Raw genomic sequence first — 21196 nt, 5'->3', positions numbered from 1 at the left:
TGTGGCAGAGGTGAAGGTGATCTCCAAGAAGGACAAGGTGCTGCTGAGAAAGTCCCTAGGGGAGGACAGTCCAGCCACACAGCCTGATCTACCTGCTGGTTGTTCTGACGTTCCTCAGTGGCCCGACTCTTGGGTACGTGGGCATCTACATGACGTACCTTTACAACCAGCTTCTCTAGCCAGGCAGCAATATCTTGCCACAGTGGGGCAGCCCAGATGGGTTTGCCTCTACGCTGCCAGTTGGAAGCGGACTTCCACTGCTGTAACCACCCCCACAGGGCATTGGCCACCATCCATGAGTCAGTGTAGAGGTACAGCGTTGGCCACTTTTCTCTTTCAGCAATATCTAAGGCCAGCTGGATGGCTTTCACCTCTGCAAACTGGCTCGATTCACCTTCTCCTTCAGTAGCTTCCGCAACTCGCCGTGTAGGACTCCATACAGCGGCCTTCCACCTTCGATGCTTTCCCACGATGCGACAGGACCCATCAGTGAAGAGGGCATATGGTTTCTCATCTTCTGTTAGTTTATTATACGGTGGGGCTTCTTCAGCACGTGTCACCTCCTCCTCTGGCGACATTCCGAAATCTTTCCTTCTGGCCAGTCTGTGATCACTTCCAGAATTCCTGGACGATTGGGGCTTCCTATTCTAGCCCGTTGTGTGATCAGCGCAACCCACTTACTCCATGTAGCATCGGTTGCATGATGCGTAGGAGCCCTCTCTTTGAACATCCAACCCAGCACTGGGAGTCGGGGTGCCAAGAGGAGCTGTGCTTCAGTGCCAATCACCTCTGAAGCAGCTCAAACCCCTTCGTAGGCTGCCAATATCTCCTTTTCCATTGGAGTGTAGCGGGCCTCGGATCCTCTATATCCCCGGCTCCAAAACCCTAGGGGTTGACCTCGAGTCTCCCCTGGTGCTTTCTGCCAGAGACTCCAGGTAGGGCCATTCTCCCCGGCTGCGGTGTACAGCACATTTTTGACATCTGGTCCTGCCCGGACTGGCCCAAGAGCTACGGCATGAACTATTTCTTGTTTAATTTGTTCGAAAGCTTGTCGTTGCTCAGGGCCCCATTTGAAATCATTCTTCTTCCGGGTTACATGGTAGAGAGGGCTTACTATCAGACTGTAATTCGGAATGTGCATTCGCCAGAAACCCACAATGCCTAAGAAGGCCTGTGTCTCCTTTTTGTTGGTTGGTGGGGACATGCCTGCTATTTTGTTGATCATATCCATTGGGATCTGACGCCACCCATCATGCCACCTTATGCCTAAAAATTGGATTTCCTGCGCAGGCCCCTTCACCTTACTTCGTTTTATGGCAAAGCCAGCCTGCAGCAGGATTTGGATTATTTTCTTCCCTTGCTCAGAAACTTCCTCTGCTGAGTTGCCCCATACAATGATGTCATCAATGTCTTGCAGGTGCTCTGGGGCTTCACCCTTTTCCAGTGCAGTCTGGATCAGTCCATGGCAGATGGTGGGGCTGTGTTTCCACCCCTGGGGCAGTCGATTCCAGGTGTACTGGACGCCGCTCCAAGTGAAGGCAAACTGTGGCCTGCACTCTGCTGCCAAAGGGATCGAGAAAAATGCATTAGCGATATCAATTGTGGCATACCATTTGGCTGCCTTTGACTCCAGTTCATATTGAAGTTCCAGCATATCCGGCACGGCAGCACTCATGGGCGGTGTGACTTCATTCAGGCCACGATAGTCTACCGTCAGCCTCCACTCGCCATTGGACTTCCGCACTGGCCATATGGGACTGTTAAAGGGTGAGTGGGTTCTGCTGATCACCCTTGACCCTCCAGTTGATGAATTAGCTTGTGGATGGGAACCAGGGTGTCTCTATTGGTGCGGTGTTGCCGCCGGTGCACAGTTGTAGTAGCAATCGGCACCTGTTGCTCTTCAACCCCCAGCAACCCTACAACAGAAGGGTCCTCCGAGAGACCAGGCAAACTAGACAATGGTTCAATTTCCTCCGCTTCTAAGGCAGCTATTCCAAAAGCCCACCGGTAACCTTTTGGGTCTTTAAATACCCTTTCCGGAGGTAGTCTATGCCCAGGATGCATGGAGCCTCCGGCCCAGTCACAATGGGGTGCTTTTGCCACTCATTCCCCGTTAGACTTACTTCAGCCTCCAACAGAGTCAACTGTTGGGATCTCCCCATCACACCAGAAATAGATATCGGTTCCACCCCTTCATAGTTTGATGGCATTAGGGTACACTGTGCACCCGTGTCCACTAGGGCTTTGTACTCCTGTGGGTCTGATGTGCCAGGCCATCGGATCCACACAGTCCAATAAACCCTATTGTCACTTTCCTACACCTGGCTGGAGGCAGGGCCCCTCTAATCCTGCTCGTCATAGTCACTACTCACCTCTTGCAAAAAGGACTTAGAAGTTCCTTCAAGAGGATCAGAAGTGCGATCTGGCCTTTCACTTGGTCTGGGGGGCTGCCCGGTGGAAACTGGAGCAGCATTCTTTCTGGAAGAGTCCCTTTTTACGGCTGTCTTGCCTTGTAGCTCACGTACACGTGCCCGCAGGGTTGAGGTGGGCTTCCCATCCCATTTCCTCATGTCTTCTCCATGGTCACGCAGGTAAAACCACAGGATACCTCGTGGTGTGTATGCTCTATATCCCCTCTCTGGAGCAGAAAAACGCTTACTCCTAACAGCTGAAATGCGGGTCTGTACAGGTGGGGAGTACGATATATCCTCTTTGAGTTGCCGGACGTCCTGAGACAGTTTCTCCACAGCTGAGACGAGGGAGGAAGAAAGGCTCTCTTCATATTGCTGGAGTCGGCCAGCCACTTCATCCACCGTGGGTGCCTCTTCACTCTTCCAGTCAATTACTGCCAGTGAGTTGGCGTACGATGATAGTGCACTTCACACAAATTTTCGCCACATGGGTCGGGTACACTGGACTTCATCAGGGTCTGTGGGCAACTGTGCGTTGTCTGGATCGTAATAAACCATTTCCCGCACAGCTAATTCCCTCAGATATTGGATACCTCTCTCCATGGTGGTCCACTTGCCCGCCCGACATACGACATCTTCGCTGAAAGGATACCTTTCCCTCACACTTGACAGGAGTCGCCTCCAGAGGCTGAGGGCCTACGCCTTCTTCCCAATTGCCTTGTCAATGCCCCCTTCCCTAGACAAGGATCCTAGCTGCTTGGCCTCCCTGCCCTCCAGTTCCAGGCTACTGGCCCCGTTATCCCAGCAGCGGAGCAGCCAGGTAATAATATGCTCCCCTGGAAGGCAGCTGAAATCTTTCCGCATATCTCGCAGTTCACTCAGGGACAGGGATCGAGTAATCACTTCTGGTTCTGGCTCTTCTTCTTGTTCTCGTGATGGCCCCGGTTTATCATCATCTCTCACTAAGCGAACCAATTTCCTTGTGTATTAATTTTGTGTATAGGGGCGACTGATATTGGTATGGGTTGATCTTTTGGCTTGACTACAGTGCCTGTTGCGGGGGCCTGGGCAGCTGCAGTGCCTGTGGGTCCGCTCTCTCCCTCTGGATGGTGCTGTCTACTATCAAGCAGTGTTTGATAGATTGTGGCCAGGGCCCAGCACAGCGCAGTTAAGTTGTGACTCCTTAGAATCCCCACAGCATTTTCCTTTCAAATATTCTACCATTTTATCAGGGTCTTGCAATTGTTCAGGAGTGAAGCTCCAAACCATTGGGGGTGAAAAGGTCTCTAGATACCCACCCATACTCTCCCACATGCCATGCCAGCCCTGACCATTCAGCCTTGGGGAAGATCCCTGGGTGGTACTCTTGAAACAATTTTTGCTAACCCTGAAGAGGAGTGGGAAAGCATTCAGGAGACCTAGCAATAGGAATATACTGGCCTGAACATTCCAAGGGTATTCAAAATTCTCAAAAATTGTCGTGACCAACCAAAAGGGAAAAGAGGAGGTGAAAGAGTGGGAGAAGGTATCCCCCCCTGTCTTCCCCATAGATCGGGTGCAAATATTAATCAATTCTGAAAGGTATTGACCAAGGTACGGGCCTGACCGAAATGCTACATACACATACCAGCTCAGACTCATGACTGCCAATGATATCATAAGTCATTATCACACAATACAACAATATGAGAACATGAACCCCTCTCCCAGAGGTGATAAACAGCACCGCAGGGATTACATAGAGTAAACACGGGTTTACAAACCAGAACCATGTGACCAAACAGAACATCATTGTAACCACTGACTGTTTCAATAACATCATAAATGCTTATAACAACTTTGTTTTAACACACTTGGGTCAGACTTGTTGTTATCACAACCCCTTGAGCCCCACGTTGGGCGCCAAAAAGGACTGACGTGGTTTAGGCCCAGCCGGTAGCTAAGTGCCATGCGCTGCTCGCTCACCCCTCCCCCGGCAGGATGGGGAGGAGACCAGAAAAACAAGGGCAAAGCCTTGAGGGTTGGGATAAGGGCAGTTTACTGGGACAGCAAGGGAGAGGGAAAACAATCAGCAACAGTGCTGATAACAGATAGTAACAATGGGTGATAACAGAGAACGATTTACCAGTCCAACGACCGACCCACTGGATGCTCGACCTGTCCTGGAGCCATGGTGACACGCCGAACCCGCCCCTGCCCGACTAGCCCCCTTTTATGGTGAGCATGATGTCACATGGTATGGAATAGCACCTGGCCAGCTTGGCTCACCTGTCCTGGCTCCTTGTGACATTAACTCTATCCTTGCCAGAACCAGGACAGACCCCTTGTGTGGAATGGCTTTGCTTCACAGCAGAGAAATACTGGAGTGGGTTGCAACTTACTGATGAATGAGGTTCCCACCAAGACAGCAATGGCTGCAGTCCCCAAGGCCAGAGAGCAACGGGCCTGGGCTGTGCAGCCCTGGCAGGAGAGGGGGTTGCTATCCCAGGTGACTCTGCAGCAGCGTGGAGCCTGTGGCAGAGGTGAAGGCGATCTCCAAGAAGGACAAGGTGCTGCTGAGAAAGTCCCTAGGGGAGGACAGTCCAGCCACACTGTGGACATCATGCTGGGGGCTGACTGGCTAGAGAGCAGCGCTGCAGAGAAGGGCCTTGGGGTCCCAGAGGATAACAAGCTGAGCAGGAGCCAGCAGTGCACCATCGTGGCAAAGGCCATCAGCCACCTCCCCTGGCCCCATGGCAGTTCCCACCACAGGGTGCTGCTGCAGAGCTCTGGGCCCTCACACCAGAGCCGGGCCCCTCTGAAGGACACAGCAGCTCCTGGGGGGCAGAGAGGCAGTTCAGCCTCCCCATCAGCCCAGGGCTGGTGCTGGCCCTGAGCACACAAGCAGACAGAGGCCACTCAATCTCTGGCTCTCCTGCATTCACATTCTAGGGGATCCCTAACCCCAACAGCCTTTACCCCTTCTCTGCCCCCACCAGCCCCACTCCCCAGCACAACACAAGAGTCCTGGCCCTGGGGGTCCTCAGGCAGCTCATGCATCTCATCCAGTCTCCCCTCCCCGTGCCCGCTGGTGCCCCACTGACTCCCCTGGCACTGTAGAGTCCTTGTTTGTGGATACATCAACTTAGTGCTTTACTTTGGGGGCACTTCTCCTTTGAGGGTGTTTCACTTTGTGTGTCTCCATTCATTCCCACCCCAGGGCACATGGTGAGTCCCCATCCTCTCCTGACCCCTCCAAATTCATATCCAGATACATTGCTATATGCCATCTGTTCTGTCATATATGAAGAAGCCTGAGGACGTAATGGATAGCTGATGGACCATCTCCACTGCAAATGGACACCTTTAAAAACAGAACTTTTGGGCCAATGGAACCCCATGGTACTGTGAGCTTAACCCCGAACACAGGGAGAACACAGGGAGAACACAGGGAGAACACAAGTAGAACAGACTCTTTAAAAGATCAATTCTTTGGATATTTCACTGGTAGTACTCTAGGGGAAGAACCCAGCCTTCATGTACTGCACCAAGATTCTCTTCATCTTGAAGAGCTGCTATTGAACATGTCACATCTCACACAGTGCTGCACATGGGTCAGACACAACACAATCAAACCTCCAGACAAGTAATATAAACCAGAAAAGTAAATATAAGCAGGATTTTCACAAGGGAAAAGTGCTGACTCCTGGCCTAAGATGAACTCTGGGACATGTGCAGAGAAGGAGAGACAGGTTATTGTTGGTGAAATAAAATCCATTAAACTCGTTTCCATAGCGAATCCTTGAGCTCCTGGTTCCTCATGCTGTAGATGACAGGGTTCAAGGTTGGAGGCACCACGGAATACAGAATGGCGACCACCAGGTCCGGGGATGGGGAGGAGATGGAGCTGGGCTTCAGGCAGGCAAACATACCGGTGCTGATAAACAGGGAGACAACAGCCAGGTGAGGGAGGCACGTGGAAAAGGCTTTGTGCCGTCCTTGCTCAGAAGGGATCCCCAAAACTGCCCAGAATATCTGCACATAAGACAGCAGAATAAAAACAAAACAAACAAAGAATAAAGAGGAACTAACCACAATAAGCCCAGCTTCCCTGAGATAGTCTGAGTCTGAGCAGGAAAGTTTGAGGATCTGGGGAACTTCACAGAAGAATTGGTCCAGGGCATTACCATGGCAGAGAGGTATAGAAAATGTATTGGCCGTGTGCAGCACAGCATAGAGAAACCCACTGCCCCAGGCAGCTGCTGCCATGTGGACACAAGCTCTGCTGCCCAGGAGGGTCCCGTAGTGCAGGGGTTTGCAGATGGCAATGTAGCGGTCGTAGGCCATGACTGTGAGAAGGAAATATTCTGCTGACATTAGAAAGAAATAAAAAAAGACCTGTGCAGCACATCCTGTGTAGGAAATGGCCCTGGTGTCCCAGAGTGAGTTAGCCATGGCTTTGGGCACAGTGGTGGAGATGGAGCCCAGGTCGAGGAGGGACAAGTTGAGGAGGAAGAAGTACATGGGGGTGTGGAGGTGGTGGTTGCAGGCGATGGCAGTGATGATGAGGCCATTGCCCAGGAGAGCCGCCAGGTAAATGCCCAGGAAGAGCCAGAAGTGCAAGAGCTGCAGCTCCCGTGTGTCTGCGAATGCCAGGAGGAGGAACTCAGTGATGGAGCTGCTGTTGGACATTTGCTGGTTCTTAATATGGGGCCATTGTCCTAAGGAGGAAAAGACAGGGAAAAGCTATGACAGACTTCTCTGAGCAAAGCCACTCCATTTTTCAAAGAAATCCCACCCCCTCCCCCAATTCCAAGGCCTTTCCTTTCTTTGCTTTGTGCTGGCTGAGTGTGCTTTGAGGAGCAGGACCTCTGGCCTTGTGCTGCCAAGGAGTCAGCTCTACCCTGCTGCAGTGAGTACGTGGGAGCTGGTTCTTGACACCTCCGATGATCACAAGGGATGTCAGATGCAATTCACCCTTGATGGAAATGTTGAATATCTGCACTCATCACTCCAAAGAGAGTGGGTGGCAGAAGAGAGGCTGAGCATGTCTGTTGCTCTGTAGTTTTTTTGTTTCCATCATCACATCTGGTATTAGCTTTAGGGCTAAAGATCCTCTTTTTTATGACTGAAAGGGTGGATTGTTAGAAAAAGAGATGCAAAAGGGCTCAGCTCTGTGTGTCTCAGTGTAGAGTCAGGAGAGCTGCAGTGTCCATCCTTCTTGTTCCCATCAGCCCCGTGTTTTTGGTTCTGCTACCTCGAAGTAGAAGAGGATGACAGCATATACTGATTAGTGTTTAAAAAAAAAAGGAAGAGCAACTAGAGTTTGATGAAAGCAGGAGAGTCCTATATCAAAGGACAGATCTTAGAACTGGATCTTAGCACTGGATATGGCCTGTCTCAGAAAGAAGCAAAGGAACCTGAGAGGAGACTGGCAACCCACAAGGGATGGGTCAGAACTCCCTAGGATCCAACAGGAGAGCTGTGCCTTTCTGGGACAGCACACAAGCTTGGTGGGACGGACAAAGAAGACATTCAGGAATCCTGAAGATGGGATGTCCTAAAGGCAGATTCAGCTCCTTGCTCAGCAGACAATGCCCAGCAGACATCTAGAGTGAGGGACCAAAAGAGAGCAGGCTGAAGGCAGCCTAGCCCAGGGCTTGTCTGCAGTTTCCTCCCACTGCCTGCCCATGTCCCTGCTGCCTGGAGCTGTCCCTGCCAGGAGCTGTTGCTCTGTCCACACCTCTCCTCCCTGTCCCTGCTCACAGAGCCCATCCCACCCTCTGTGTGCTCAGCTCTGCCCTGCAGACCCCTCCTGGCAGCAGGGCACTGCCCAGGGGCACCTCTGTGTTGGCAGGTCTTAAGGAGAAGAGCAGATCAACCCTGAAGACACCACAAAGGTGATGTTGATGCTTTCTGTAGGCAGAGGAAAGGGTGAAGTGACTTTATCAGGTGCCTTGAAAAATGTGACCCTGGCAGGCGGCAGAGTCCCTGCCCCGGCACACAGCCCCTGGGCTGCAGGGACCCTGCTCTGAAGGACACAACTGGGCACCCCTGGCTGCACACCTGCATTCACAGCCAGTCAAACTTGCCTCTGCACAGGGAGTCCACCTGGCAGATCCCATCAGCTCTGGGCTCTGCCAGCTTGAGGAGGTGCCTCCAGGAACCCCATCGGCATTGCCCTGCACCCAGAGACTCACCGTGTCAAGGGCTCTGAAGATTTCTCCTTCCGTGAGCTCTCAGCCATCCTCCCATTTCCAACTGCCTTTCAGCTCTCTCTGCCTCGCTGTTCTCCCCTCGGTGCCTGCAGGCAGAGCCCTCAGCCCTGCTGGGCTCTGCAGAGGAGCTGCTCCTGGGCAGAGCTGTCTCTCTGCAGCACAGCCCACTTGCCATGAGCTCCCTCCATCCCAGGAGACCAGCAGCAGTTAATGACCCCTCTGGTGGGTTTGGGGATGAGTCCATGAAGCTCCGACCCTGAGAGGAAGCTGATGAAACCTCTCAAGAAGTCAAAGTCTGACGCAAACTCCACAGTTTCTTGGAGCATTACTGGGTCCCCCTGAGGGCATCACTGACAAAGCAACTCTGGGGCTGGTTAGAGCAGGAAAGTGGAGGCAGTGATGACAGGGAGGCAAAGGCAATGGCAAGGTGGCTCTGATGCTGAGTAAACCTGGATGTGATTCATTAAGGCAAAGGGCCAAGCTGTGAGCCCCAGCCCCTGGGAGGGGAGACCCTGTCCCTCACACGTGTCTCAGGGCTCTTCCTGGGGCCACTGTGATGTGGAGATGTGCAATGCCTAGAGCAGGACTACCACACAATCTTTCTCAGGCTCACAGGTTGTGTCAAGGGGGCGATGAAGTCCTGGTGCTCTAATGATGTCTCCTCACAGGCATCACCTGCAGAGAGAACAGCCACAGCCCAGCAGACCAAGACCTTGGCTGTGTTGGGGGCTTTCAGCCTTGCCACTGCCCCCAGATGTCTCCACCACAGGATGTCCTACGGTGTCCCACACCTCCACCTCTTTCCCTGCAGGCTCTTGACACCCAGCCTGCTTACTCTCACCTGAGCGTCTTCCTACCCTTACTGATATCTCTCCATCCTCACAGACTGTTCACTGAAATGCAAGGCTCTGGCTAATCCAGACTCTTGCTGGGTGGCCTCTTGTACCACAGAACTGTACTTGCAGGGACATTTCTTTCTCCTCCTGTCCCATCTCAACCTCCCAACCCGCACCTGCCGCCATCTTTTCTTTCTCATGATGTTTCCCAGTTTTCAGAAAAGCTCCACCATCTCGGAAACCACCTTTCAAGCAGTCTCAGGCTACTGCTAGACTGCCCTGAGCCTCTCCACCACTGGGCAAAGGGCCCAAAGAAGCCCAGGTCTCCCAGCCCCTCCACACAGCCCATCTGCTTCAGGCCCCAAACTCCACCTGGCCACATCTCCTCTGGCCACTCTCCAGCTCCTCCCAGCTCCAGCAAAAGAGGGAGCCGAGAACTGGGACAAAGCCATGTGTGGGGGTCCCCACCAGTGCGGTGTCAAGGGCCATAAGAACTCCCCTGCTCTGGGTGACCATGCTCATCCTAACGCAGCCCCGTATGCAACTGGCCTTCTTCACAGGGAGCAGAAACCCCTGGCTCGTATGGTGTCCCTCGCAGTTGCCAGGCCCTTCTCCTCAGAGTCACTCCTCAGCACAGCAGGTCCCAGCTGGCCCTGATGGACAGCTTGGTTCTTCTCCCTGAGGCCAGACTGGCCAATTCTCCTTGTCAACGTCACGAGGTTTCTTTTGGCCAAATCCCCGAGTTTCTCCAGGTCCCTCTGGACTGAAGCTCCATTTGGTCAGCGGTTAATGTTTGTGTGCGGGTGGCTCACCCTGATAGTGGTGTAGTCTCATGAGAGAACAGTATGAGGAGCTGCAGATCTCTAGAGACCCAGGTAGGAATTGCCATGAAGAGAGTCTTCAAAACACCAAAGGAGGGTACAAAGCAAGCCAAACCAGGGTCAGCGGGGAAAGGAGAAATGATGGTGGGGCTGTTTGTATGCAATGTACAAACTGTCTCAATGTAACATCTCCTTCAAAAGTTTCTGCAGCTCATCATGTAAAACGCCTCACACCAGCCAACAACCTGCCATTTTTTTATCACAATGCGAGAGGACCCATCAGTGAACAGGACATATGGCCTCTCATTTTCTGTTTATTACACGGTGGGACCTCTTCAGCTCGTGCCACCTCCTCCTCTGGTGACATTCCAAAATCGTATCCTTCTGTCCAGTCTGTGATCACTTCCAGAATTCCTGGGTGATTGGGGTTTCCTATTCGAGCCCAGTGTGGGATCAGTGTGACCCACTTACTCCACGCAGCATCAGTTGCATGATGTGTAGAAGGGACCCTCCCTTTGAACATCCAGCCCAGCACCGGCAGTCGGGATGCCAGGACGAGCTGTGCTTCAGTACCAACCACTTCTGAAGCAACTCGAACCACTTCATATGCTGCCAGTATTTCTTTTTCTGCTGGAGTGTAGCGGGCCTTGGATCCTCTGTATCCCCGACTCCAGACCTCGAGTCTCCCCTGGTGCTTTCTGCCAGAGACTCCAGATGGGGCCATTCTCCCCGGCTGCAGTGTAGAGCACATTCTTGACATCTGGTCCTGCCTGGACTGTCCTAATGGCTACTGCATGGACAATTTCCCATTTAATTTGTTCAAAGGCTTGCCGTTGCTCAGCGCCCCATTTGAAATCGTTCTTCTTCCTGTTCACCTGGCAGAGAAGGCTTACAATGGGACTCTAATTTGGAATATGCATTTGCCAGAAACCCACAATGCCTAAGAAAGCTTGTGTTTCCTTTTTGTTGGTTGGTGGAGACATGGCTGCTATTTTGTTCATCACATCCATTGGAATCTGATGACGCCCATCGTGTCATTTTATTCCTAAAAACTGGATCTCCTGTGTAGGTCCCTTGACCTCACTTTGTTTTATGGCAAAACCACTTTTCAGCAAGAGTTGGAATGTTTCCTTCCCTTTCTCGGAAACTTCTTGTATTGAGTTGCCCCATACCATGATGTCATCAATATCTTGCAGGTGCTCCGGGACATAACCATGTTCCAGTGCAGCCTGGACCAGTCCCTGGCAAATGGTGGGGCTGTGTTTCTACCCCCACAGTGGTCTGTTCCATTTGTCCTGGATGCCCCTCCAAGTGAAAGCAAACTGTGCCCTGCACTCTGCCACCAAAGGGATCGAGAAAAATGCATTAGCTGTACCAGTTGTGGTGAAACACTTGGCTGCCTTTGACTCCAGTTCAGATTGAAGTTCCAGCATGTCTGGCAGAACAGCACTCATCGGCGGTGTGACTTCATTCAGGCCACGATAGTCTACCATCAGTCTCCACTCTCCATTGGACTTCTGCACTGGCCATATGGGACTGTTAAAGGGTGAGCGGGTTCTGCTGATCACTCCCTGACCCTCCAGTTGACGAATTAGCTTGTGGATGGGAACCAGGGAGTCTCGGTCGTTGTGGTATTGCCGCCAGTGCACAGTTGTGGTAGTGATCGGCACCTTTTCTTGTTCAACCCTGAGCAACCCCACAACAGAAGCGAGCTCCGAGAGACCGGGCAAAGTAGACAGCTGTTCAATTTCTTCCATCTCCAAGGCAGCTATGCCAAAAGCCCATCTGTACCCTTTTGGGTCCTTGAAATACCCTCTCCTAACATAGTTGATGCCAAGGATGCATGGAGCCTCTGGGCCAGTCACAATGCGGTGCTTTTCCCAGTCATTCCCAGTTAGATTTACTTCAGGCTCCAGTACAGTCAACTGTTGGGATCCCTGGGTTCTGCCCCTTCATGGTTCCATGGCATTAAAGTACACCGTGCACCAGTGTCCACTAGAGCCTTCTGTTCTTGTGGGTCTGACATGCCAGGCCATCAGATCCACACAGTCCAATAAACCTGGTTGTCCCTCTCCTCCACCTGGCTGGAGGCACGGCCCCTCTAATTCTGCTCATTGTATTTGCTACTCACTTCTTGCAAAAATGACTTAGAGGTCCCTTCAAGAGGATCGTACGTACGGGCAAGCCTTCCACTCGGTCTGGGAGACTGCCTGGTGGAAACTGGAAACTGGAGAGGAAGAGAGACTTTCTTCGTATTGCCAGAATCAGCCAGCCACTTCATCCGCTGTTGGTGCCTCTTCACTTTTCCAGTCCATTACTGACAATGAGTTGGCATACGATGATGGTGCACTCCATACAAACTTCTGCCACGTTTGTCATGTACATTGGATGTCATCAGGATCTGTGGGTAACTGCATAATGACTGCGTCATAATAAACCATCTCCTGCACAGCTAATTCCCTCAAGTACTGGATACGTCTCTCCATGGTGGTCCATTTGCCTGGGTGACATAAAACATCTTCACTGAAGGGATGACTTTCCCTCATGCTTGAAAGAAGTCTCCTCCAGAGGCTGAGGGATTGTGTCTTTTTCCCAGTCACCTTCTTGATACCCCCTTCCCTAGACAGGGATCCCAGCTGCTTGGCCTCCCTGCCCTCTAATTCCAGGCTACTGGCCCCATTATCCCAGCATCAGAGCAGCCAGGTAATGATGTGCTCACCTGGATGGTGGCTGAAATCTTTTCACATATCTCGCAGCTCCCTCAGGGCCAGGGATCGGGTGATTACCTCTGTTTCTGCCTCTTCCTCCTGCTCTCATGTTGGTCCTGGTTCATCGTTGTGGGATGGCGGACTTGTCCAGGCTTGTTGGTGCCGAATACAGGGTCATTATGAACCACCAGAAAGGGCACGGGGGGGTCCAAATTTGGCAAGAGCATGGATTGAGCAACTTGCTTCTGTTGTGCTGATAAGCACTGGACCCGAACAGGGGCAGGAGATGAGCAATTTGTTCATCTTAACAGATGCGGTGCCTGATGGTCTACTCCTCACCCAACGGAGTGACCCCTGGGGTGAGGGGGAGCCTTCACAGCCTGATGTTACTTCAGTAAAGCTAAACAGACCACCGCTCCTCTGTACTGAACGCCTTTGTTCTCCGCTACTCCCCCCCCAGCCCCGATCAACTGCACAACAAGCCTTGTCAAGGGCCCGTCGGCACACAATACTTGATTTAGTCCCACTTCGCCAAAAGTATAAATCTGGCATTTAGAATCCTCTTTTTTGAGGACAAGAACTCCAACTATTTGGATGGGTCGGTGGGCCTGGACCTCTCTCCTCCCCAAGCAGGGACGCCTCTTTGGTAAGACTTGCGCCTCTGACTATGTTGGATGTTACCCTGGGAAAATTATCATTAACAAAAGCGCTGAACCACTAACTTGAGCTCAAAATTTTTGCAGTAAGTGCATTTATCAATGGCAATTCTGAACTTTTTACACCTGTCACCTCAATAAATTACCTATCTTTTCAACTTTGTGAAACAGTCACAGTGAAAGTCCTTGGTGGGGCTCTGACAGGCAAACGTTGACTCTGGTAAGTGGCTACACACATAATCCTTTAGACATAAACCGTTGACCAAGCCTGGGACTAAGACTGGACCTAGCTGCACCTAGGCTCCTCTCTGAGAAGGAGTTTAGAAAGCAAGGGGGTCCTTTCTGAACCTCGTGACTCAACAGGAGGGCCTCCCCCAGCCCCACATCAGACTCGTACCCTTCTACGTGACAGTACCCATAGGATGTCACATCTACTGTGCTCTGCAGAGGAGCTGCTCCTGGGCAGAGCTGTCTCTCTGCAGTGGTATCCACTTGCCATGAGCTCCCTCCATCCCAGGAGCCCAGACCCGCTCAGCAGCAGAGGCCCAGCCCAAGGAATTTTAATGACCCCTCTGGTGGGTTTGGTGCCAAGTCCACAAACCTCAGACAAGGACAGGAGGCTGAAGAAGCCTGTCAGATGTCACGTCCAAGTCAGATGCAAACTCCAAAGTTTCTTGCAGCGTTAATGGCTGCCTCTGAGGGACATTACTGACAAAGCAACTCTGGGCACTGATTAGTGCAGAAAACTGCTGAGTAAACCTGGCTGTGCTCCATTAAGCCAAAGGGCCAAGCCCTGTCCCCCAGACCTTGGGAGAGGAGATCCTGTCCCTCACACATTGCTCAGGGCTCTTTCTAGGGGCAGTGTGATGTGGGGATGTGCAATGCCAAGTGCAGAACTACGGTACGACACCTCCCAGGCTCTTGGGTGGGGATGAGGAGGCCATGAGGCTCTTGTGCTCTAAGGATAAGGTGTCTCCTGATAGGCATCAGCTGCAGAGAGAACAGCCATAGCCCAGGAGAGAAAGACCACAGCTATGTTGGGGGGTCTCAGCCTGGCCAGGCCCTCAGCTGTCTCCACCACGGGATGTCCTATGGTGTCCTACACCTGGTCAGGTCCTTGCTGGCCCTGGTGTATGGGCTTCTTCTTGCCCCCGATGCAGGACTAGCCACTTCTTTTGAAACAACAAAAGGTTTCTGTTGGCCAATTCCCAGGCTTTCTCAAAGTTTTTTCTTCAGTACAGCTCCATTTGCTCAGCTGGTAATGCTTGTGTGCAGATGGATGACCCTGATGGTGGAATCTCTCACAAGGTAACAGCATAAGGAGTTGCAGGGCATTACAGACAATTAATGGAGGTAGTAGTTCAGTGGGGTTTCTAACCCAGGTGAGAATTGCCACGACAACTGTCTCCAAAACACCAAAGGAGGGTACAAAGCAAGCAAAGCCAGGGCCAGTGGAGAAATGTTAAAAGAGAGGGCTGGGCTGTTTGCATGCTAGGCTGTTAGTGTACAATGAACACCTTTATAGACATGTAGACAAGATGGATCCCTCCAGGAACTAGTCTTAGGTCTTTTGTTCATCTGGAAGCTGTCCCTGGGATCCCCTCATCCCCCCAGTTCCCCCATGCACAGACAAACACACATATGGGCACAAATGGATCTCTGCAGCACAGAATCACAGAACTATTGAGGCTGGAGCGCAGGCAGCTTCCACCTTTGCTGTGCTTCCTCTTCATGCTTTGTTTTATCAGAAACTCCTTTCTCATACGTGCCTTCCTCCTGCCACCTTGGCTTGATTTCCCTCATGTCTGGGTGGACCATTTTGGAGCTTGAATATCAAGGTTGCCTGCCTTGTCCCCTTAATTCAGGATCCTGAACTCTGCCTTCTCACTACAAGGAAGACATTGAGGTGCTGGAGCATGTCCAAAGAAGGGCAAGGAATCTGGTGAAGGTTCTAGAGAGCAAGTCTGATGAGGAGCGGCTGAGGGAACTGGGGTTGTTTAGCCTAGAGAATAGGAGGCTGAGGGGACACCTGATGGCTCTCTACAACTACCTAGAAGGAGGTTTTAGCCAGGTGGGTGGTGGTTTCTTCTCCCAAGAAACAAGTGATAGGACAAGAGGAAATGGCCTCAAGTTGCACCAGGGACAGTTTAGATTGGGTATAAGGAAAAATGTCTTCATTGAAAGGGTTATTATTCATTGGACCGGGACTGCCCAGGGAAGTGTTTGAGTCCCCATCCCTGGAGGTATTTAAAAGATGCCTAGATGTGGTGCTTAGGGACATGGTTTAGTGGTTGGCTCTGGCAGTGCTGGGTTAACGGTTGGACTTGATGATCTTAAAGGTCTTTTCCAAGCAAAACAATTCTCTGATTCTGTGAAAGTCAGACATAAGTTTAGTCAGATCATCTGTGTCCTTCTTGTCCCAAACCACTCACTGCTGCTCAGATGCAGAGCTGCATGGCAGGTACCCCCAAAACAGCCTTGATCTAATCCTTTGCTTCACCTTCGATTTTCTTTCTCCCTCCTTTTGTCCAGCTGAGTTCTTCCCTTTGGTCGTCCTTGTACCCTCCCATGCAAACATCCCACCTTTGTTCAATATTTCCTCGTTGCCCCTGGCTTTGCTGGCTTTGTAGCTGTTTCTGAGGTGGTCACTGTGGTTAATCCTAGGATGGAAAGAAAATTGCATTAAAGTAGCAGCACCTTTTAGTATTTGTAGTGCCCTGCAGATCCTCATGCTGATACCTTGTGAGAGACACACAATCAAGGTGAGGCATCTGCACACAAATATTAAGAGCTGACAAAATGGAGCTTGAGTCCAGGGGGACCTTGAGAAACTCTGGGATTTACCCAACAGCATCCTCTTGAAGTTTTCAAGAAGAAGTTGCCAGTCCTGCCTTGTGGTGAAGAAAAACCACATATATCTGGTCCAGCTGACTGAGGAGTGACCCTGATGAGAAGGGCCTGGACACTAGACAGGATGCTGTGTGAGCCAGTGGTGCATGCTCACGATGAAGAAGGCCAGCTGCATACGGGGCTGCATTAGGAAGGATGTGTCTACCTAAACAACTTGAATAATCATCCCCCTGGACTCAGCAGTGGTGTGCCCTCATGTAGGTTGGTGTGTCCCTCTCTGGAGGCTTCCTGTTCCAGACAAGTGGGGAGGAGCTGGAGACGGTCCAGAGGAGGCCTGTCAAGATGGGGTTTGGGGCTTCAAGCAGATGCCCTGTCTGGGAAGGCTGAAGGACCTGGCCTTCTTTGGCCCTTTGGTCCCATGGCATGGAATCTCTGCCCTGAATAGGAGTATCCTGAGAGTGCTTGAAGAGTGGTTTCAGAGATGGTGGAGCTTTTCTTCAGAGTGGGAAACATTAGGGGAAAGGCAGAGTGCCCCAAAGTGCAGCTTGGGAGGTGGAGAGTGGACACAAGGAGAAAGAAATGTCACTCTGAGGTTAGTCCTGTATGGCAAGAGGTCACCCCGAGGGCGTCTGGATCTGCTCAAGGCTTGGTGTTTCAAGGAACAGCCAGGTGTAAAGGTAAAGTAAAGGTTAGCCAGATGTTCACGTGAGAGTAAGATGGGGTAGCAGAGTAGAGGTCTACAGCCTGCAGGCAAGTTGTGGAAAACTGTAGGACAGCCTGTGGTGGAGGCATCTGAGGACTGTGGGAAGGCTGAATGTCTCCAAGAGAGCTGAGGTTCTTGCCTCCTTGGCTATGGCTGCTTCCTCTGCCACTGAAGCCTTATCCTTAAATTGCTTGGGCCTCATGACCTCCTCCTCCCCACAGAGGAGCCTGGGATGTGTCCTTCCATAGTCTTGGCATTGTGCATCCCCACATCCCACTGCCCCAGGAAGAGACCTGAGCAACATGTGAGGGACAGGGTCTCCCTTTGCCAGGGGCTGGGGAGCAGGGCTTGGCCCTTTGGCTGGATGTAGCGCACCCAGGTCTTCTCAGCATCAGAGCCACCTTGACATTGCCTTTGCTTACCTGTCATCACTGCCTCCAATTTCCTGCTCCAACGAGCCCCTGGGGAGGATTTGTCACTGGTTGGTGTCTGACTTCGACTTCTTGAGATGTTTCATCAGCTTCCCTTCAGGGTCTGAGCTTCATTTTCTCATGACTTGACGAGTCCACGGACTAGCACCAAACCCCAGAGGAGGGGTCATTAAAAAGCCTTGGGCTGGGCTTCTGCTGCTGAGCTGGGCCCGGCTCCTGGTACAGAGGGAGCTCAAGGCAAGCAGGCAGCACTGCAGAGAGACAGCTCTGCCCAGGAGCAGCTCCTCTGCAGAGCCCAGCAGGGCTGAGGGCACTGCCTGCAGGCACCGAGGGGAGAACAGTGAGGAGAAGAGAGGTTAAAGGCAGTGTGGGTTGAGAGGGTGCTAAGAGCTCACTGAAGGAGCCCTTGACACAGTAAGTCTCTGGATGCGGGGCAATGCAGATGTGGTTCTCAGAGCAATCTTGTAAAGCTGCCATAGCCCACAGCCTGTGGGATCTCTCCCTGGGGTTGAGGAGGAGGACATGCTCCACATGCCCTGCTGCACTGTCAGAGGGACAGGGCATGTTGGCTGCCTTCTCCTGGGCATGGCTGCAGGGGTCTGGAGGCGGGTGTGTAGTCAGGGGTGCCACGGCTGTCCTTCAGAGCAGGGTCCCAGGGGGCTGTGTGTTGGGGCAGGGGCTCTGCTGCCTGCCAGGCTCAGCACTCAGCCTGCCCAGGGAGCTCCCCACAGCGCTGCAGGGAGCAGCTGTGGGTGGAGGGAAGGAGAAACCCCCATCGGGGCAGCATCCTGCTGTTGAGAGGGGGCTGCATGGGTGAGGGCTGCTCCCAGCTCCAGATCAGCCCCAGGACACTGGCAGAGGCAGCTTTTCAAGAGGAAGTTCAAGGCAGGGGCTCCCTTAGAGCTGATCGATCACCTTTGCAGGGTCTGTGCTCTCAGGTTCCTCCTAAGGGAAAGGGGAGAGGAGCTGACAGGTTTGAATGAGACCCTGAGACTCCTGAGGTGTTACACTGAGGGATGAGCAGATCTGCCAGAAACCTCATGCCTTCACCCACTCCTCTGCCTACAGACAGCACCAGCATCACCTTTGCTTGCTGCTCAGAACCTGCAAAAAGGGAGATGCCCCTGGGCAGTGCCCTGCTGCCAGGAGGTGTCTGCAGGGCAGAGCTGAGCACACAGAGGGTGGGATGGGCTCTGTGAGCAGGGACAGGGAGGAGAGGTGTGGACAGAGCAACAGCTCCTGGCAGGGGAATCTCCAGGCAGCAGAGAGCCAGGCGACCCCTCTGCATCACTCTCTGCTGAGCTGCACGGGGAAAGAGAGGAGTTTGGAAGAGTGGACTTTGAAGCTGGACTCTTCTATGCTCACAAAAGTCCATTTCTTCTTGAAGTATGTTGTTAGTGAGATCACACTTCAATGGAAAGAGGGGCAAGCAGAGGACACCTGTGTGGTGACCAGCAGGTCACTCATGGGCAGACCAGCTCTCCTGACTCTGCACCGTGGCACAGGGAGCCCTTTTGTCCCTCAGGGACACACCACTCCTCAGGCTGAGAGCAGTGCAAAAGCGGAGCACTTCTGTCACTGCAAAGAAAGTGCACTGGGCATTGGCAGCATCTCCACTTGAAATAAAGGTATCATAAACCCCCCTGCTCCAGAGCATCTTCTGGAGACTGGGGTCTGAAGACGTTCAACTGCCCTTCCCCAGTGCTGGCTGCACTTCACCAGAGCACAGTGTGAACAGAGTCGTTCACACTCTGCAGTAGATAAGGACAGTTCCCCAAGGTCACTGAAGTCAATACCTCTCACTCAGCTGTAGGCACGCACTGCCAGGAAATCCTACCGAATGCACGGGATGTTTGACACTGCTGCAGTAGCGTAGGAGTGACTTCTCTGGGGCACTTGCTCCTCATGACACACCAACAGCACACACCTGAGTTCACAGGAAGGAGCTGAATGAAGGTCCCCCTAGGAAAGAGAAGTCAATGTGGGGGGATAGCTTTGGGAAACAGCACAGGGTTGGCTCAAAGAAGTCTGTCCTAAATTATCAATGTCGTCTTCTCCTTACACAGTCTCTCTGCTCAGGGGAAGCACATGTCCAACAGCAGCTCCATCACTTAGTTCCTCCTCCTGGCATTCGCAGACACACGGGAGCTGCAGCTCTTGCACTTCTGGCTCTTCCTGGGCATCTACCTGGCTACTCTCCTGGGCAATGGCCTCATCATCACTGCCATAGCCTGCGACCACCACCTCCACACCCCCATGTACTTCTTCCTCCTCAACCTCTCCATCCTCGACCTGGGCTGCATCTCCACCACTGTCCCTAAAGCCATGGCCATTTCCCTCCGGGACACCAGGGCCATCTCCTACACAGGATGTGCTGCTCAAGTCTTTCTGCTTGTCTTCCTGCTTGGAGCTGAGTACGCCCTTCTCACCATCATGGCCTACGACCACTACGTTGCCATCTGCCAACCCCTGCACTACAGGACCCTGCTGGGCAGCAGAGCTTGTGTCCACATGGCAGCAGCTGCCTGGGGCAGTGGGTTTCTCTATGCTGTGCTGCACACGGCCAATGCATTTTCTATACCACTCTGCCACGGCAATGCCCTGGACCAATTCTTCTGTGAAGCTCCCCAGATCCTCCAGCTCTCCTGCTCAGATGCCTACCTCAGGGAGGCTGGGCTTCTTGTACTTAGTGTCTGTGCAGAATTTGGGTGCTTTGTGTTCATTGTGCTGTCCTCTGTGCAGATCTTCAGGGCCGTGCTGAGGATCCCCTCTGAACAGGGACGGCACAAAGCCTTTTCCACGTGCCTCCCTCACCTGGCCGTGGTCTCCCTGTTTATCAGCACTGGAACGTTTGCCTACCTGAAGCCCCCCCTCCATCTCCTCCCCATCCCTGGACCTGGTGGTGGCAGTTCTGTATTCGTTGGTGCCTCCAGCAGTGAACCCCCTCATCTACAGCATGAGGAATAATAAGCTCAAGAATTTCCTATGGAAAGTGGCCCAATGGATGTTGTTTCACCAATAATAACCTCTCTCCCCTTCTCTGCACATTTCCCAGAGTTTATCTTAGGCCAGGAGTCTGCTCTTTTCCCTTGTGATAATCCTGCTCATAGATAATTTTCTTGTTTAAACAGCTTGTCTTGGGGTTTGATTGTGTTGTATCTGACCCTTGCATAACACTGTCACATGTGGCATATCCAATACAAGCTCTTCAATGAAAGGGGATCTCCTGGGTGCAATGCCTGAAGGCTGGGCTCTTCCTCCAATGATGCTGCCAATGAAATATCCAATGAATTGTGAGGGTTCTTTAAAGAGTCTGTTCTCCTTGTGTTCTTCCTGTGTTTGGAGTTAAGCTCACAGTACCATAGGGTTCCATTGGCCCAAAAGTTCTGGTTTTAAAGGCTCTCTTCTTGGTGTTCATTTGCAGTGGAGATGGTCTATCAGCTCCCCATTACCTCCTCAGGCTGCTTCATGTCATATGCCATGACAGGACAGATGGCATAGAGCAGTGTATCTGGAAATGAATTTGGAGGAGTGAGGAGAGGATGGGGACTCACCATGTGCCCTGGCGTGGGAATGAATGGAG

The 21196-nt window shown here is 52.3% G+C and overlaps 1 protein-coding gene and 2 pseudogenes across 1 annotated transcript; 2 read left to right on the top strand and 1 right to left on the bottom strand.

The window, feature by feature from the left end:
- The window catches only part of LOC142598829 (scavenger receptor cysteine-rich type 1 protein M130-like), a 351168-nt pseudogene that overhangs the window by 191556 nt on the left and 138416 nt on the right, over nucleotides 1–21196 (top strand).
- LOC142598846 (olfactory receptor 14J1-like) lies at nucleotides 6168–7082 on the bottom strand. Its single transcript, XM_075738271.1, has one exon. The coding sequence runs from the start codon at nucleotides 7080–7082 to the stop codon at nucleotides 6168–6170; it is 915 nt and encodes a 304-aa protein (XP_075594386.1).
- Nucleotides 19702–20635, top strand: LOC142598810 (olfactory receptor 14A16-like; annotated as a pseudogene).

This window comes from Balearica regulorum, chromosome 31 (genome assembly GCF_011004875.1).
Source record: "Balearica regulorum gibbericeps isolate bBalReg1 chromosome 31, bBalReg1.pri, whole genome shotgun sequence".
NCBI lineage: Eukaryota > Metazoa > Chordata > Aves > Gruiformes > Gruidae > Balearica > Balearica regulorum.
Note: the sequence above shows the minus strand (reverse complement) of the source record. Positions and strands in the feature narration are given on the sequence as shown.